General features: G+C 39.2%; 1 protein-coding gene across 1 annotated transcript in view; it reads left to right on the forward strand.

Annotated features, from left to right (window-relative positions):
- Positions 1 to 18,690, forward strand: part of stx1a (syntaxin 1A (brain)) — a 72,525-nt gene extending 53,835 nt beyond the window's left edge. The window contains exons 8-10 of the mRNA XM_077197311.1: positions 3,327 to 3,464; positions 14,905 to 15,015; positions 16,609 to 18,690. Coding sequence (XP_077053426.1) covers positions 3,327 to 3,464; positions 14,905 to 15,015; positions 16,609 to 16,686 — 327 coding nt within the window. The 3' untranslated portion in view covers positions 16,687 to 18,690. The remainder of the gene's footprint in view (positions 1 to 3,326; positions 3,465 to 14,904; positions 15,016 to 16,608) is intronic.
- Positions 18,691 to 20,917: the final 2,227 nt, after the last annotated feature.

Genomic DNA, 20,917 nt, shown 5'->3' on the forward strand with positions numbered 1-20,917 from the left:
TCAACAAATTTTCTCTCAAATACCATGACGTAGATCACGCAATCGACCTGACAGAAATCATGGGTCGGGGCGCTTGGCTCGCAAAAATTAACATCACTTCGGCTTTCAAAGTGATGCCCATTCACATGGATTCATGGCACTTATTCGGAGTGCGCTGGCATAGGAAATTCTATTTTGCCGTACGCTTAACTTTTGGATGCAAAAGCAGCCCCAAAATTTTCGACATTCAATCTGAAGCCGTTTGCTGGATTTTGTCAAACAATTACGCAATTCCTCACCTCGTTCACCTGCTGGACGATTTTCTAATAATTTGCCTCCCGACGCCATTCCAGCAGCTCAGATCCTCACAGTTCAAAACCTTTTTACCGAGCTCGGAATCCCCACCGCCCAAGAAAAAAACATGGGTCCCGCCACATCCATCGAGTTCCTTGGCATTAACTTAGATTCAGTTAAATACCAGGCCTCCCTGCCCAAGGAAAAAATAGATAGAATTATTTTCATCTCATCTACCCTCATAGACAGTTCAAAGTGTTCCAAACGTGAACTCCTATCCCTGCTCGGCCACTTAAACTTCGCCATGCGCATCATTCCACAAGGCCGCCCTTTCATTTCTCATCTCCTCTCCTTGCGTCTTCAGTTCACGCACTAGAGGAGCTTATTTCCCTAACTCCAGCATGCTGAGGCGAACTCAGGCTATGGATAACATTCTTTAAACAGTGGAACGGTCTATCTTTTTTTTATAAGAACCTCATTTCCTCCCCCATCGACATCCAGCTATTCACAGATGCAGAACTCTCCAATCCTACGTGACCGCATGGAGATGTTTTAAAGCCTTCCACTTTTCCTATAACATGCCATTCCCTGATTTTTCTCTCCTTTCAGTAACCTCCTTCATCTCTTACCTTAACAGTGTTAAAGGACTCCAAGTCGGGTCCATCAAAGGCTACCTGAGCAGCATCCATTTTTTTTACAAATTGATACACGGCGCCCCCTCCCCAGAGATAAATAATTCACAAACCTCCCTCCTAATTAAAGGCATACAACGATCGCAGCCCACCCACCCGGACACCAGACAACCAATAACATTAGATATTCTTACTAAATGTATTCATACCCTCCGCACACGGTACCAATCCCTTAATACCTCTCGCACACACAACGCCATGTTTATTTTAGCTTTTTCTCAGATGCTCAGAACTGGCTATCACTTCCAGATTTGACCCAAAAGTCCAATCAAGCATCTCAGACCTGTCAGTACTTGAAAGTGAAACAATCTCCTTTCTGATTAAACAAAGCAAAACAGACCAAACCAAAAAAGGTCATTTCATATACATTTTCAACTTCTCATCACCAATTCAACCATACCAAACTATACTGGCATACCTCCAACTGAGAAACTCTGACGCGAAATCCCCTCTCGAACCCCTATTCGTAGACGACTCCAACAAACCCGCTACACGCTTTTGGTTCCAAAAGCACCTAAAATCCGTTCTCCAGCAATCAGGCATCCCAGCCAAAAATTTCTCCAGCCATTCATTCCGCATCGGGGCAGCAACCTCAGCAGCCCAAAAAGGCCTCTCCCAGCAGAAAATCCAAGCTCTCGGAAGATGGTCCTCGGACGCTTTCCAAAGCTACATCAGGACCAACCGATTCTATATGAAAAAAGCCCACCAAACCCTTGTCGGGTAAAAAAAATAAATAAAAAAAAAATAAATAAAAAAATCTATGTCTTTCTCCGTCCAGCGAGTATTGATATCCCAGCGGACGCAGCGAGAGCCTTTCCAGTCGAGCATCTATGTTTTCTTTTTTTCCGTCCAGTGAGTATTGATCTCTCAGCGGACGCAGCGAAAGCCTTCCTGGTTGAGCATCTATGTCTTATTTTTCTGTCCAAAGAGTATTGATCTCCCAGCGGACGCAGCGAAAGCCTTCTGGGTCGAGCATCTGTCTTCTCTTTCTCCGTCGAGTGAGTATTGATCTCCCAGCGTACACAACAAGAGTTTTCCAGGTCAAGCATCTTTGTCTCCTCCTTCTCCGTCCAGTGAGTATTGAGCTTCCAGCAAAAACAGCGAGAGGCTTCCTGGTCAAGCATCCATGTCTTCTCTTTTTCCGTCCAGCGAGTATTGATCTCCCAGAGACGCTTCCGGTCAAGCATTTACGTTTTTATCTTTCCTAACAGGCGAGGGTTACCCGTTCCAATGCCGTGACTATTGCTGCAAGAACCCTCCTGTTTGAACATCCATACTTACCATCCCGGATGCCAGCAGGACTTACCCGTCCGACACTAAGTATTGAACTCCTGTCGGACGCTGCAAGAGCTCTCCCGGTCAAACAACCAGGCTTCTCCTCGAAATGCCAGCCCGCCAATCTCTGTGCTCTTTTCGGGGGGTCTTAAAGCTGGCGGCTGTCCTTTGCTCACTTAGCTTTTGTGGGAATACTCTGGGTTCGGCCCAATTTCCGAGCTCGGAGCCCTCCCCCCGGACAGTACGCCAAATACGCATAACCATTTACTCTCTGATCATTCGTAAGTGTGAACTTATGAAATTATGTTTTATTAACGAGGTTCGGGAGGAACACGTTCTAACAATCAAACAATCAAGTCATTCCAACCAGCTGTCAGCAATCAGTAATCAACAGGTCCACTCAATCAACATGAGTAAGGCCTATAAATATACGCAGTCGACTCACCCTTATTTCTCGACAGTTTTCAGCATCCCGCCACCACCCCATCTCCTCACACTTGCCTGGTTATTTTCCTAACCAGAGATACGGGGGGAGTACTGTGGGTTCGGGCCCGATTTCCGAGCTTAGAGCCCTCCCCCCGGACAGCACGCCAAATACGCATAACCATTTACTCTCTGATCATTCTTAAGTGTGAACTTGTGAAATGAGTACAGATCTACTGAGACTAACTTAAGTACTTTTACGGAAAAGCAAGCATGGGCACCCATCTAAATTGTATTAGTCAATTACCTCTGTCGAATGACTCAGACTAACGAGTTTGTGTCTGTGAGATCCGTGTACATGGCCGCAAGACTCTGATACTTTGCTCACTGAAAAGACGGAACGTGCAGGAAACCACACCATTGGATTCAGTCATTGGACCAATTGTGTGGCCCTTACAGAACAGTTACACATTTGCTGGGTCTTTAGAGCTGCAAAAGTTCATATTTTGTGAGATATGAGTTTTCCATCACCTTCTCAGAGCATACTGCACTTTTTTCTTGTTGTTTTTGCGCTCAGTAAACCAGCTACTGATTGAAGCAGACTTATGTTGGAAAACTTCAGCATCGCCACTTTCTAATATCTTTAATTTTTTTCCCCTACAGATCATCATGGACTGCAACATCACTGAACAGGCCATGAACGAGATTGAGACGCAACGCAATGAAATCATCAAACTGGAGAGCAACATCCGTGAGCTGCATGATATGTTCATGGATATGGCCATGCTGGTAGAAAGCCAGGTGAGAGTAGAGCTGATCACACTGAACAAATAATCATTGAGGCTGTAATAAAGAAGAATAAGTGTAATATAAAGAAATCAATCTTTTTTTTTTTACAAATACATTTTTGTTTGGTACTTTACTTGTATAATTTGAGTAGCTCACTTATTTTGGAATTGTAGCAAAAACCTATTTTGTATGATTATGTATCGATCTTCTTATCCTGAGTAATCTAGACAAGTCTTTGAAGACATGCATTACTGCAGTACATTTACATAAAATATGTAGATAGAATCACTAATTGTAAAGGTAAATGTTCTTGACGTGTCGCAATTCGCTGCTCGCATCTGGTGTAAACATGGTTTAGCACTATTATAACACCTAAGCAGATAAATATTTATTTATTTAAAACTGTGAGAAACTTGAGAAAAAATGTCTTCTGGACTATAGTTCAATTCAATTCAATTCAAATTTATTTGTTAGCGCTTTTCACAATACATATTGTTTCAAAGCAGCTTTACAGAAAGTGCATTTCAGAAATGTACATAGAAAAAATACAGTTAGTTAATCATGTAGTAATTTAGGGCATAACATATCGCCAGGGTTGAGTCGTCTCTTCACAGGCGTCGAGTCGTCTCTTCACAGGCGTTTAGTCATCTCATCGCAGGTGTTGGGGGATCTGAAGTCTCCGTGAGAGGCTGGATACAAACTGGAGCTGACGAACACTATTTACCTCGGGTCTAGCGTCCCGAGATAACAGCAGAAGAGCAGATGGGAAATAATTAGCATAGCTGCTGTTCATGATATTAATGCATTCAATCTGATTCAACAGTGGTATAAACAGTGGTATATATAGTCTACATAAAAACGGCATGTTACCATTTACTAATAGGCTATAGTTTGAAGGATGACTTACTCCCTTCTAGTAATTGTTTAACAACAAGCACAGCAACTAATAATAATATAAAAGTACAATATTTTTAACCAGACAAATTTGATTAAAACATATGCATATATCAGATGGGAACTATCAGGGCCCTTTGTCATCATATTCTGCTGAAATGCACACTCTGATTTTGTGATGATGCAATTATGTAATGAGGATTTGAGGATAATGAGGATTTATTACATTTTGTTTTATTTTGGTGATAGCTCTCTATCTTACTGTGCCGATTGCTTGTTGCATTTGTTGTCAAAGGTAACTTATGCAGTACTATGGAAGATGACATGGTGAGTTAGGATAATTTTAGGCAAGTGTGTCACAACTGGCTGTATAAAAATGCACGAAGATAAGGAATAAGTATCAAAAGTCTTTAATAATCCACACTGAAGGAAATCCAAAAAGGCAGGCAAACAAAACACAACCGTTAACATAAGCCAGGTTTCCATCCAATGATCTTTTTGATAGTCGAAAAAAGGTTTAGCGCATCACAGTGTTTACCGATATAGCTTATGGAAATACCAATTATCGATAATTGTATGCAAATGTCGATACAATCTTTACAGTCAATACTGCAAATGTCGCAAAAAAACTTTTTTACTGAATTAATAAATAAATTATAAATGTGTTCAGCATTCTACATCAAATATTTTTTGGATTTTCTAGACTATTTTAAGTCGTAAAGTGAACAGGATATATTCAAATGTAGCGCATTGATTCGGCAGGCATGTCTTCATGATACCAAGTGGGGCAGTGGGTCTCGGAGGCGTTCCTAGCTTTACAGCGCCCCTCACATTTACCATGTAAATCTGTGGTGAAAAATGGAACTGCAGCGCACACTATACCCCTTTTCCACCAAGGCAGAGCTGGTGCTGGTTCGGAGCCAGAGCCTAGTTTCAGATCGGTTCTTTGTTTTTCGAACACCAAAGCACCAGCTCCGAACCAGTAAAAGTGGTTCTTAAGTAGCACCAAATCATTGCTGGTCTAGAAGTAAGAACCGCTTACGTCAGCGGCTGGGGGCGGGGTTACCATGACCAACAAGACAAACAGAAACTTGTGACTGCCATTTTTTAAATAGCAGCTAATCGTGCTAATAGCAGCTCGATTGTAATCTCCGTTAATGCAAGTTACGGCGAGCTGCACGAACGTGCTGGATTCGCCGTGTTTGGATACCGATGTAGGTTTGCAAAGCCATGAGCATAAATAGTAACGCAACGACCGCCATTTTTGATGGAAGGCTTGTTCGAGATGCATCGGAGCGGCATGGACTGATCGGAGCTGCGGGAGTGATTGGAGAGCATACGACTCCTGCTTTTGGTATCTCTCGCAGCATGAGATGTATACAGTAACGTAAGATCTGGCGCTGTGGTGGCTCTCTAGCCTGTGGAAAGGCAAACCGGTTCTTTGAAAGCTCGTCAGTCGAACCAACTCCGAACCGGCACTAGCTCTAGCTCTGAACCAGCACCTGGTTCTTGTTGGTGGAAAAGGGGTAATAGAGAGCCATTGGGGCAGAAATCTGCCCCACTTATTTTCATGTGACTTTACGTAAACCTCTCTCCAGACCAAGAAGATATCAGTCCGCTTCAGCTGTGTCTGCATCAGGTCAGTAACTAGTTGGCATTAGTTTTAAATGTGCTCATGTGAATAGCTTTTATATACAGAAGTTCTGTTGTGTTTGTTTTATATTTTTATCTGACAATAGAAATGATTTTGTTTTCCTCACTGGAATTCCGAGCTTGCAACATTCTAAAACAACATTCTAATGAAATAAAACATTAAGGCAATTCTAAGATGGCATTCTATTTGTTTGTCATGTGTACTAAAGTCTGTCAATCTTCATTAGAGCGCCAGCCTCAGGATAATGCAAGGACAATAGAATTCTGCCAGAGTGTGTTTGATGTGTTCAGTGATTAGAATATAAAGCGTATAAAATGTTTATCATAAACTAAGACCCAGAATCTGCCCTACCTGAATTTTATGGCCAGGTCAGTTTTACTGGTCCAAACCTATGGGGTTTGTCAAATAAAGGCTGTTACATGCAGTCCTGTCAGACAAGCTGTCCCACTACGCTGTGATTTTTGATTTCCTAATATTTCCTAATTTAGTAATAGGCTTATTATTCATGAAAATAGTAAGCAGTAAACTGGCAAATTCCAATTGTCTCTCTGCATTTTACAAACATTCAAGGTACGATATCATTTGCGATATTCGTGAAATTATGAATGGAAATGGTGGGGGGGGGTGGTGATGGCGCAGTGGATAAGACACATGCCTTTGGTGTGAGAGACCCGGGTTCAAATCCACTGTGAGACACCAATGTGTCACTGAGCAAGACACTTAACCCCTAGTTGCTCCAGAGGCGTGCGACCTCTGACATATATAGCAATTGTAAGTCGCTTTGGATAAAAGCGTCAGCTAAATGAATAAATGTAAATGTAACTTGAGGGCCATGTTTTTAGCGATACAACAAAACGTATGCGACAATGCATTTTTAAATGAATTACATCATTACACACACTATTATATTGGTAAAAGGTCAATTGGTTGGAAACAGGCTGGAGACAGCAAATTTCGCAATGTTGTTTTAACGCATATTCACTCGCGGGGTGGAGGCGTACCGAAGGGTTGGAGGCATGTTGATGTCTGACCCAGGTTGAGTTAATGGTCCAAGGGAGCTCAGCGAGGCCAAATGTCTGATGGTAAGAGTAGACAGAGGGAAGAAGAAGTCCCGGCGCAGGAGCCGGGACGAGGAGTGGAGGGTGCAGAGGCAGGAGGCGGAGCCACGGACTTCCCACACACAGAAAGAGATGGTTCCCAGCAGGACCGAGGTGTTGCTGAGGGGCTGATGGGCGGTAGCAATGACTGGGTGTTTGGGGTCACAAGGGACTGAAGACATACACAGTGACTGATGAAACACAAAGTCATTAGTGGCAGTTTGGAGAGGTGGTGGGGGAATGAGGGCGGGGCCAGCGGGTCCGATGAAGACGATACATATTCAGTTAAGAATCAAGGGATGCAGGGTATTCACTTCTCCAAACACAAGGTCACTGTCCAATAAATCCAGACAGTACTCACTCTAACACCGTGTCCTTACCAGATGCTGCGATTTCAGCTACAAATAATTTGTCAGTCCACACTAGACGTGACGCGACTGCAAGATGTGTCAACATCAATCAAAACTCACAGCCAATCAAGCGTGTGGGCGGAGTCTCGCGGCAAGTGCACAGCACCAGGGAGTAATCCTGACGGCACTCGCAAGAAAATGGATAAGTAGGCTACATAAATTCACAAATATTACAACATTTAAACATTATTAAAAATACATAGGCTACTGAGTTACTAAAACAATCTTTGTCAAAGAATACACTTGTTTGTTCACAGTTTGTACATTCTTGTTTCCATTTGTTTAATTTCAAGATCTGTTTTACAGCTACAAAGCTGGAGCACTAAATTATATTCAAAGTCACATTGCATGCTTTTAATAATAAATAAAGCACATAAACAGTACCTGAGATTATCATTGCCACACTTTGTGTTTGTTGTTCCAGCAAAACAGAAAAATAGAAACCGTTTCTAAATTAGAATCGTCGCGTGTCGCCATCGCGGATGGTTAGGACAAAACTCTGATTAACATGGAAAAGATACCTTGTGTCGTGGCGGCGCGGCGTGTGTAGTTAGGGCGCAGTGTAAGTGGCGGGAGGGTGAGCAGGGCTCACTTCCATTCCCTTAAAGGGGAACTGAAACGAAATAGGAAGTAAAGGTGATATAACAGATGTGTTATCATTGTTATTTGTGGTAGGACACTTAAAACTACTGAAAGTAGTCACAAGGGGGAAAACAGTGATGTTAGTTTGTTGTTTTGTTACTAGGGCGCAGCTATCTTAAGCCGTGCCGTCACTGGCATGGTAGGCTACCTTGACAGCTCCAGCAAAATAGCATCTCAAGAGCTTAACAGATCTAGAGGGGGGTCTTAATGCATTGTGATCTGTCCAACAAGCGAATATAACACATCCGATTCCATCAAGGACCGAATAACCTGTTTGCAAAATCACTGTGGCATAAATGTGACCCCGGCGGGTGCTGTAAACAATTAAGTTCCACTCACCTCATAGTTGTTATCGATGTTCACCTTCACCGTAGATCACCTTGCTAAATGAATCCGACATCGAGGATGCTATCCAATATAAGCAATTTCCATCGACGACACCCGCAAGATACTTATTACTGTGCTTTCAGCCGCTTTCAAACTGTGTATGAGACGCGGCTGCGCGCCTTGCCAGTTTAAATTTGACGAACGCACATTGCTTCATATTGCAAGAACAAAATATAATTCAAAAACATGTTGGTTATTAAAATTGTAAACAAACTAATTCAAAAATAATGTTAAAAACAAAACGTATATGAAGTTTTCCCCAATACTGAAATGAACATTTGTTGTTATTAGAGCGCAGCCGTGTTCGATGACGTTACTGGCATGGTACCGCTGTAGACTACTAGCGTTATGTCAGGCTACTGCTACTCTGACTGATTTTGACAGTATGGACAGAGAACTGTACAAGTTAACACTAAAAACAGCATTTAAGTAAGAAATTGAATCATCAAATGAAATAATAAAACTCAAAATTAACGTCAAACGTCGAATTTAAACTGGCAATTCGCGCCGCTGCGTCTCTCATACACAGTTTGAAAGCGGCTGACATCACAGTAATAAGTATCTTGAGGGTGTCGTCGATGGAAATTGCCTATATTGGATAGCATCCTCGATGTCGGATTCATTTAGCAAGGTGATTAGATGTAATGATTTGATAAGATTATGCAATATATCTTGCTTTGTAAGAACAACTGTAAAATATATTCACTGTTGCACTACCAGTGTGAGGGACCTCATCATTCATACTTCGTGCTCTTGTCACCCGTACCATCTTGCAGGTGGCTGGTTCTATCTCCTTCCAAAAGGCCATCAGGTGGGCTTGACTTGCAAATCTGTGGGACATAGGTGTTACATTTCTTTACATTACATTAAGTGCCCATAGACAACATTAAATTGCAAGCATGTTAGCATCCGTATTGACAGTTACTGTAAACATCCTGGAACATTTAGGCACTAAGGTCAGAAACTGGACCACACACACGTCAGTCCTTATGCTTACTGCTCTTCTCAGTATTTTAAAATACAATGCACTAGTAGAAAGATCTAGATAGTTTTAGATAGATACTTTTCTCATCACGAGGGAAATTCAAGGTTTCCAGTAGCTTACAACAACACACATCACACATGCAACATTTAAACAGATAGGCTTAATAATATGAATCAATGTCGAAAGCTCTAAAACGTCTATATTAAACTCAGTGGAAATTTTAATTTACCTTGTGAAGAACCTTATGTCATCATCTGATCCAGCAAACCGCTCCAAGAAGAACTTGTTGCTGATAGATATCTCCTCTATTATGTTTCTGAGTCTTGCTATCTCTTCATGAAGTTCTTCAGTGCGGTTAAGAGACATAACCAGCGCAGGAGGTTCACTACTGTCGCAGTAGTCATGGTCAGGAGGATAGTCCAATTCCACAGATTGATCGTGCGTGGTTTCTGTATTGGGATGCTCGGTCCTTTCCCAAACTCCGGGCCGTGGAGCTGGCAGACTGAAATTGTTCCATTGAAAAAGCACTGGAACAGCTCCCTTCTTTAGACGTCTCCGCCCAGCTGGAGTCAGAGCCTCTATCACGTCTTCACTTTGAAAGTGTCGGCTGCAGACTCGTGTGTTTGTTGTAAGAAACTTTTCTCGTCGGATGTTAATCACTCACCGTTCATGTAATTCAACAAAAGCCGTGAATTTGAAAATTAATAATAAAACATAAGTAGGGTTAAAAATCGCATTAAAATCAGTGAAATTAACCAGATAAAAACATGTAACATTTACAAGGGGTCAGAATCAGTTTTTTCAGTGTAGAAAGATACAACTCCCTGAACAATCGATGTTGCATTGTCTCAGTACGACAGCATAAAATAAATAGAACAATAAATAAGAACATTTGTATGCTCATGAAAATAAGATATTTTGAACATTCGTTCCAGACAAACAGGGACATTTAAGTAGGATGTGTAGTGTGATTGTCAGAACATTTGGTAACTAAACACATATGTTATGCAATTGTTAAGTCTAGTGACAACTAAACACAACTATGTGACAACGTTTACATGGTACAATGACTGTAGGCTACTGTTTTTATTAGTGCTTGATGCAAATTTCTCGATTTCAATTCAAATCTTTTGATTTGATTCCGATCTTGATTCAATATCGATTCGTTTGGATAAATATTAGGTACACTTAATGTTAAACATAATTTTTTCTCAAGAAAATAAAATATCTAACCTAATGCAGTAAACATACAGAGACCCTGTCAGCTGGTATTATTATTAAAGGTTAAAAATAACAGCTCAAATTAAATATAATGTGGCTTTTACTAGGCTATAATAACAATGTTACAATATTTTAATGATACAAGTAAAAATATACTAAATATTTAATATAGTGCACATATTTAGCAAAATACTCCTCTCTATAATATGTCTAGCCAACTAACGTGCTATCACTAAATGGCTTTTCTGAGGTAATGTGACGTTATGTGACATTGTTCTCCAGCTGTTTTATTGACCTCTCTCTGCGGTTGAAAAACACTGATTGATTGATATTATGTATGAGGCATAAACATTTCGGCTAGTTTTACTGTATGTTTCAACACACCTATTGTTCATTCGGGGTTATTTACTATTAACTAGTAGGCTAAAGAGTAAGAGATGTTCGGTTCACGACACTATCTGTCTCGTCGCATTTACAAGCGCCAAAACGCTATTGTTTTAATGACGTAATAAAATTGAGAGAATCTGAGAGCTGAGAAATAGTTTAACACCAAAAGTAACTGCTCTATGTAGTCTGCCGGGTCAGTGTCCTCTTTGCTCCGTGATGTTCCTTTGCGTGAGAAAATGGATGTGTGTCGTGAGAGCGTGTGGAAAGTGTTGATAGCGTGTCACGCATATGTATTTATTTATTTCATAAAATTGCAGCATTTTGCGTCATATAATCGCATAGGCTTGACACAGAGCCGGCCCGAGCCTTTTGGGGGCCCTAAGCAGAATTAGATTTGGGGGCCCCTCTCACCACGCGGAGTCACTTTTGCTTGATGATTATTGACACAAATATCATGCTATAATGTTACATTATAAATCAAAATAGTGAGGTTATGTATTAATACAAAATAAATACTTAATAAAAATAGATACTTGAATAAAAAAGTTTTAACTTTTACTTTACTCTTTTACTAACTCTTTGAAAGTTCTGGGGAAAAAACTGTCACAAAACATATTAAATCAATTATTTGCAAATGTGCATTAAATGTGCAATCTTCAACAACAAAATAAAACTAAAATAGACAAACATTGATATGATCAAAAATAGAATGTTACAAAAAAATAGATACTTCAATAATGAAAGTGTGTCAGTACTCCACTTTTGTTTTTAAAACGTTTAACTTTTACTTTACTCTTTGAAGCTTCTAAAAACAAACGGTCTCAAAACATATCAAATAAATTATTTGCTAAAATAATGACAAGACTGAGAAATCAGAAACATAATAAGAGCAAGGGTTCAACAATGACAATTATTGTTGAAAACTGTGAAAATATTATTATTTCTCAACTATCTCACAGTGTAACTGTCCTCAAAATCTTTACTTCCTATCTTTTCTGGAAGCAAAGTCACTGATGACATCATTGTACTTTGTTATTAATACTAATAACAGCAAGTCCACTTAGTCTTCAATTACCATCATTACTTATGAATGTATATTAATGGGAGACACTTCACTGTTGATGTTGGGGATTTAGCTCTGGTGATGGCTTATATAAGATCATGACCAGCTGCTACATCAAGTGAGCACAATTTGTTCTGCACAAAACATAACGTTACTTTAAATAATCACGCAAACTTACCTTTATCTTGCTCTTTTTTTCTTTTCCTCTGTCCTTTTCTTTTTTCTCTTTTCGGCACCAGAGGGATACGTCCTTTTTTGTGACATGGCTTAAAGGGCACCTATTATGCAAAATTCACTTTTACATGGTGTTTGAACATAAATGTGTGTTGGCAGTGTGTGAGCAAAACCGCCCTTGAATGATAAACAATCAAAGAAGCTCAACTTACAATCTCAATAAATCATAAGCACTGTCTCAGAACGAGCTGTTCTAAGATTCGGCTCAATGTGACGTAGAATTGAGCAAGCCCCACCGACGTGGTTTGATTGACACTGTGGTTTTGGCATAGATCCCGCCCTCGGTGATCTGTTCACCATCCTCCATTGTTTCAACGACACCCGGTGTTCAGAAACATAAGTATTCTGTTGTGCGATGTAATAATGTACATAGTAGTTTTCACTTACTTCTGACATCAGAGCCACTGAAAACGCAGTGGATGGATTTTATTTAGAAATAAAGGCGCCACTTAAACTTCCAAAATACGTTTGTTTGTGCAAATAATTTTCTGACTGACTGTTTAGTAAACGAGGGTCAATTCAAAGCAGGTCTTGCTTCAAAGTTAATCCTCAAGTGTGGATCGTTGCCTACTGTTCGCGATCCAACATCACCTCCAGTAGAAGTAAGTGTATTTTATGATTTTTGAGCAAATAGTAATTTCAGTCGATGTCAGCCAATTCAACAACAACTGCGTCTAAAGTTGGTGTCGTCGTCGTAGGATGTCTGTGTAATAATTTAAACCTTGTTTGTATAGTGTGTAACCAGACGCTTATAAATATTTTTTTTAAAGATATTGTATTAAAAACCGTGCATGTTTTCTGTAAAGACAAGACATCAAAATTGCTATGTTTATACAAAGGCCAGCACATCGACACGAAGCTGTAGAACGAGGGATATTGTGCAGACAGAAACATCACATAAATGTAATTTCGTTTGTACGTAGCAAACGTTATCACAGTATTTGTGTTTGTAGTTTCAAAAGATTGCGCCAACGTTATCACAGTTTGTGTGGATATGCAGCTCATTTACATTTAAGGTGGTACACACCAAAACAGCTCTTTTTAAAACAGGCCCCAAAAATGACATTTTCAAATGGTTATAATAAATTAACTGTAGGGTATTTTGTGCTGAAACTTCACAAATACATTCTGGGGACACCCAAGACCAATATTACATCTTGTAAAAAGGGGCATAATAGGTGCCCTTTAATACTACTGTAACTATGCGCAGTTGCGCAAGAATTGACTAAATGCACACGAGGTGTTTATACGCATGTTTCAAATGCTGACAGACAAAGCAGCAGTTGTAGGCAGGTATATTGATCATAAAATTTAGAATTTTCTTGTTTTGAATTATTCATTCATTCACATTCATGCATTAATTTATGTCACTTAAGTTATGTAATATGTAAAAAAAGAAGAAAAAAAAGAAAGAAGAAGAAGCCGCTTAGTTCGCTTATGCCTAGAGCCGGCTCTGGCTTGACACCTCGATTGCAATTTGATAAATCGTGCTGCACTAGTCTGTAATAATTGCGCAACAGTTGGCAACATTAGCACATATTTGCAACCAGCGCTTGACATTAACATAGAATTATCCTGTATGTAAGGCACCTGAATTGCATTCAGGATTAAATCAATTTGGTTGTCCCAAATTTGAGCCTTTCACAATTTAAAATTATTTATTGAAATTAACTTGAGCTTGAAATTATTTACTGAATTTCAATCAGCTTTGCGTATGTGACAAATGTGATAAAACCAACAAAATATCCACGTTTAGGATAATTTAGTTTTTTTTTTGTTTATGTATTTTTAAAATATTTTTTGATATTAACATTTTAATTACTGTATATTTATTGAACAAAAAATATTTACAACGTAAACAGCTTAGGAGACTGACACAGACGTGAAGACATTTTTGAATAAAGTCGTTATTTTTGCGCAACAAAAAGTATTCTCGTCTCTTCATAAAATGAAGGTTGAACCACTGTTGTCACACGGATTATTTCTGGGTCCTTAATTAAGAAATGAATTAACTCATTAACAGCAACACTGCTTTAATGTTACTAAGATTACGTTCACACTGTCAGTCCCAATCCGATTATTTGTGTATCCGATTGGAAATCTGATCTAAATTATTGTCTGTCCACACTGTGTATCGCAACTGTTCAGATCGTATGACATCGTATGGTTTCTATGGCAATGAAGTTGTGTTGTTATGTATACGGCAAAAAACATCAACAACCGCAACATAAAGGGGATTGCAATAGAGATGTTGTATTATTTCCAGCATGACACTGTGTAGCCACTGCGCTGGACTGCTGTGTCTTCTGAGACTGGTATAAGCGGCTTGGTAACTCTTTACAATAAGGTTTCATTAGTTAACATAAGTTAACTACTTTAGACAATTTCTGCGGAATTGATACAACAAAAGTTGTATTTAGTGTTTAGTGTTTGCTAGATCAATGGTTTAGTGAGCTGTATTTTCCTGTCTTCTTTTAGGGAGAGTTAATAAACAATATAGAGAAGAATGTCTGCAGTGCTCAGGAATATGTGGAAAAAGCCAAAGAGGAAACCAAAGCAGCTGTCAAAGTCCAGAAGACTAGCAGGACGGTGAGATATAGCAAACAATCCATTAAACTCCTGTGAAATCACCTTTCTCTTTTTCTCTCCTCCTTCTCTGTTGCCGTCCATCTTCTGTTCTGGTCAGGGAGAGATGATAGACCGTATAGAGTATAATGTGGAGCTCACAGTGGATTTCATTAGGGACGCAGTGCAAGAGACCACAAAGGCTGTAAAGTACCAGAGTAATACACGAAGGGTGAGTGAAAGATACGTCAGTGCCTGGCATCCGTCCTGCATGAGCATTTGCACATCTGTCTCACTTCCCGCCTTTTTTCATTCCCACTCCTTATACTGTTATGTGAAGCGCTGTCTGTGTGCTGTCAACATTATTCTAATGTTGATGTGTCGATTTGTTTTCTCATTCGTAAAGAGCTTTCTAAATACACAATAATAAACATAAAGTAAAAGTTTCTTTGACGTTCTCTGGCCACCTCTTATACGCAAAAAGACAATCTTACATGAGAATCAACCAGTCACAGTTTTCCATGACATGCAGGGGAAAATGGATCTGCAGGGTTGAGCTGACGGGGATGTTCCTTCATCCAAAGACATGAGCAATGAGCTGAGGCTCATCAGGCTTGAACACATCAAGAACTGGAGCAACTCAAGCCAGCAAACGGCTATTCCCATGCTGACCAGATCAGTGAGGTTGTTGGACAGGAGGAACTGATGATTCACCATGTCTGAAGCAGAGGACAGGTCCAGTAGGACAATGGCAGATGACTTTAATGGTAATTCTTGCAAGCTGCAGTGTTTCAGTGAGCCACGTACAGCAAGATGCCCAGAATATGTTCACACGTGGCCCAACCTGCAGCAGCATCACATGAGACAGTGACTCAAGAATGGAAACTACCTGCGGCAAGATGAGTGGTGTTTTGCAAATATCTTTTTCAAATATCATGCTTAAATGGCATTTGTTTTCCCTGTGTATATGAGCGAAAAGTTAAGATAATAATTTGATGACTGGCTGTAATTTGTGAGCGTTAACAAGTTTCAGTCTAGCTCACTAATAAATTCACATCGTTCTGCTCAACTTCTGCGCACGTATTTAAACGCTGTTCTTGGGTCATTGAGGGTAAACGTCATATTTTGTACGGAAAGCTTACGACCTACTAGCTACGTTCTGCCTTGAGAACAAATAGTTCAACCAGTTACTAAGCCTATATTGTGGATTTACATTCCAGTTTAAGCAAGAACTTATTAATGGCTAAAGCGCAGCCTTACCCTGGGTAATCTAACATCCTTAACTGTCAACAAGAAACAATCTGGGTTATCTTTGAAGACATGCGAGCATTGAATCTGGGATGAGATTCAATCTGGGTTTCCTGCTAGAAAGAAAATCTTCACACTTAAGGAAAGAGTGACATCCTACTGAAACTAGTAGGCTACCCGTGGTTTACCAGTCCCAGTAAATATAATCGAATGGGGGCATGATGGGGAGTAATTGATGACCAGTTTAATTTCTGGGTGGACTAAACCTGAATGTCAAACGGTTGATAAGGTTTGTGATCCTGTCAGAACTAAGATATCATGAATTGATGAGAAATGAAGATCTCTGCTTTCTGTCCATGTCCTCCACAGAAGTTGATCGTGATTGGCAGCTGTGTGTCCGTCTGTCTTCTCATCCTCATCATCTCTCTAGCCATTGGATTGAGCTAACCAAGAGACTTCACCTGTAGTGGCTCTCAGACATTACAAAGCGAGTAGCTTGTGGCAGGCTGGAGCTCAGGACCATCTGTTTTCATCTTCTCTTATTTGTGATATAGCATATAAATTCAGTAGAACAAAGACACAGGCATGCTGGGAAATTATGTACAGATTGAGTGTGTAATACGATGAAAAGAGCTGGTTTGTGAGATGGGCTACAGTGTGCAGTGCCTAGAAAAAGTATTCACTTTTTTTTTTTTTACTTTGATCAAGAAATATTACAGAAGTTTGTCATTATTTGTTACAGTAATTATTCCCATATCAATAATCTGCAGTGTTTCTGTGTGGATACTGTAGCTCATTGTTTGAGATCTGGACTCTGACTTAGGCTCCATCAGGTTTATATACTTACAGTACAACAAACATGGCAAATTAGTCTGATGGTCACAAAGCTCAGTCTCGGTCTCGCTGTATCAGACATTTTTAGCAGTGGTCACAGTCTTCCATAAAGTGTCAATGAGAAAATATGGTGAGTGCAATAGATGCAGCATCTGTATTGCTGGTCATTTTGTTGGAATTAATGAAATCTTTTTTTTATTTTTTATTTACAATAAAACTAAGTTGCATGTACAAAATACAATAGTACTGTACATTAGTAGTACTGTACACTAGAATATATAACGATTCAATTTACAACACCATAAATTGAATAAAGACATAAAAATGCAAAAACACAACTAATGCGCTTCCTTTATTTATTATTTTGAAGAAGTCGAGTTAAAAGCTGAATGATTTGTAGAAAAGGTACATCGCCATCTTGCTCTGACCAAAATGACTTGAGCGCACATACCTGATGCCGTAATTACGACTTCCCAACCCAACGAACAAATGCAAAGAAAAAACTAACTTCCAGGAGGACACTTGTATGTTCTGCCTCAATGCTGAACCTTCCAGATAGAGGTTCATTTTTACTGTGATCAGTGTATTACACACAAATGATCTCCATGTAGCTGTTTAAGTGACTGATAAAAAACTGCTTGCTTTTCCCAGTGATATTTTGGTGCTCCATACATACATACCCATACAGAAATGTAATATACGTCAATATATGTAAATTACATAAATAATGTCAGTGCTCATGTGTGTCTGCTGCCTATATGAGAATATATGCAAAATTCATATATATATAAAACACATAGACATATATGAAACTTAGATTTCAAAATATAGCAAAAATGGCCGTTTTCATGTAAGTGCCATATATTTTCCCATATATGTGTCACATATTTGTACTTAATGTTGTCCATATATGCAAGAAACCGATACTATACTGTAATATAAGCAGATATATGGTATCATATATGGATGAACTCAAATATTTTCTTCACATGTTTGGACACATAAATGTTCATATATTTTGCAGACATATATTGTGTTCTCAGATAAGTCATATATATGTATAGATATATGTCATGCCGTTTAAAATATAAGTACATATATGGCCATATATTACATTTTTCTATGGGAACTGCTGAGGGTGAATACTTTTTATAGGCACTATTTATTTCCCAACTTCTGTTTGTGTTGTGTTTTTGCATTGATGTGTGTTACATGTCTGTGTTGTGGCATGAGAGCTGGGATGATGGATCAACAGTGTTACGCAGTCGTTACACTCCTTATATTCAAACTGATGCCATCGAGGAGAGCAGTGTTGAGCTAATCGCTGCTTTCTATTAGATCTTAATCTCTAACATTAGTCTGCACGTATTATAACTGCACCGTGCAACAGATTGCACCGGTATAAAGGTTGTGGCATGTCACACTATCTGTAAATTCATCTACAACATGTCATAAATGAATGGAAAACCCCCAACATCCTCAAACTGCTCTCCTCGAATCTTTAAATATGCAATGAGATTTCTGCCTGGGTCATTACAGTAACTCTTCTTTTCTACTTTTCTTGCTGCCTGGACTGTTTTCCCCATGTTTGTATTTTTTTCTTGAACTCTTCAAAAATACAGAAGAAAACCGTGATTATTATCTGTTGTGTGCTCCTTGGAGTCGTAGTGGCTGTCATCATTGGTGGTGTGTTAGCCTGAATGACTCACGCAGAGCATGATCTGATGTGTTTGGACCGGATAATAAAGAGACTGGTTCTGCTATGTGTTAAGACGGGATCACACTAGAGGACTTTTAAAATCTGAACAGATTTTAAAACACTTGACATCATATACTTGCACGAGATGGTTGCAGAGGGAAAACTGGGCATCATACACTGGTAGACTGTCAAGTCATTCCAGACACAATCTCATGCAGAAACACACACCTCTTTGCTAGGAGACACGTGACAGATAAAAACAATACTGTTCTAAAATCTGCTCAAAATACCCATCATACATTACCAGATTTTCTGTGAAATCTGTCAACTCCGACTGCCCAAAATCGGCAGGCTGACTTGTTGAATATGGGCAAAAGTCATGTAGTGTATTCAAGCCTTGGATATTGTAGGTCATTATATAAAAAAGAATTGATTTTGTTTTATTATTATAAGACTTAGGTTCCCCTGAACAAAACTCAATGTACACAATGTCTGTCACTGATACTTTGAGGAAACATGTTCTCTCAATCTATAATGACAGAAAGACATCCAGTTATAATTAATAAACCACAAGTCTTCTTTAAATTGCAAATAAAGATTTGTGTTTTTTTTATTCTGTGAAAAACAACCTGTGATTGCTGCATTTTACAAAAACAAAAAAAGGATAATTCCAGTTCCCTATCTTCGTTGTTGTGTTGATGTAGTTGTGAGTCCCAAAGACCTCTGATACTTCAGAAAAGGTCAATGATAATTGGCGAGTGTAATTTGCATGTGCCACGCCCCCATCAGACGAGATAAATGGAGGAGAGTCGTCGCCTCACAGCAAGAAGCTCCCTGGTTCTGTGTGTCCTTTCTGTGTGTGCTTTAATGTACGATACAAGAACATGATGAATAATGGTTTAACAATTATAGGAATATTATTCTTTTCAAGATTTTAAAGTGTAGTCTTGTTTAATGGCTAAGTGCTTTGAGTGCCGAGAAAAGCGTTATATAAATGTAATGAATTATTATTATTATTAACGTAATCCTTGGAAACATGTTTGCAGCAGAAGTCACAAACAGAGCGAAATGATTTTAGTGCTGTCAATATTGTACATTTAGTGTGTGAATATGTAAGTAAATGTACGTGTTGTAGAAATAAACAAAAAAATACACACGTATTCTCATGAGATCATGTTGCAGAATAACTACTAAACAAACCAATAGTGTAAATAAGAACCTATCTTTAGAACGGGGTCAAACTGTCTTTATTAGTACTGTATTAGTGGCAGTTTAGCCATAATTATTGGCTTATTCTGGTCAATAAACTTAAATATCATTAAATAAGTGGCATAATTAATGAAGAGAACTTTCACTTCAGAACAGGGGCATTGTCTTTATTACACTATTTTAGCAATTTATAATTTTAAAACCCGCACTAATTAAACATAGTCACTGGTTTCATATTGTTCAGTTAACTTAATAAATGATGAATCACTGATGGTGAAATATAACTAAGTACATTACTACACAAAAATAATATAGCTTATGTTTTGCTAAGTTGTAAATAATGGCTAAAATGCATTTACTGAACATTCAGTTAATCATTAATTACTAGCTTATTTTTGCTTAATGCATGAATGTGGATCCTTCAAATGTTTAATAAATTGTAAATAATGGCTAATATGACCTAACAATATGTTAAGTTAATCAGTAATTAATAGTGTTCCCTTTCGTAGTCACTCCGAGTTACGTCGGATGACAACGAATGGGGGTTTCGCCTAGAAAGCCAATCATCTTCGTGTATTATAAAACGAGCCAATGGCAATGAAATGCCATGGGTCTGCGGAATTTGCATAGCTTATCTCTACCCCACCGCGTGGGTATAAAAGGAGAGACGCCGGCAAAGGCAGATCATGTTTTCGCTTCGGAGCCAAGAGCTTCTCTTCACTCCACAAGCCAAATCCCGAGTTTTCTGTGACATCATCTTCTTCGAGACGAGCGAACTCTCCGGTGTTGGTGTGACGGCGGTACCCAGCGAGTTTCACATTGCCTGGGATCTGAGCAGTGATCTGCCAGTCTGTGTGCTTCTCCCTGGTCGCCTCAGCATCGCTGAGTTTTTCCTCTCTAAAAGAGCTGCACGTGGCACGTCTTTTTAAAGATGTC

The sequence above is a fragment of the Siphateles boraxobius genome, unplaced genomic scaffold, assembly GCF_051911475.1.
Source record: "Siphateles boraxobius isolate OS27281-9 unplaced genomic scaffold, OSU_SipBor_1 39, whole genome shotgun sequence".
Taxonomy (NCBI): Eukaryota; Metazoa; Chordata; class Actinopteri; order Cypriniformes; family Leuciscidae; genus Siphateles; species Siphateles boraxobius.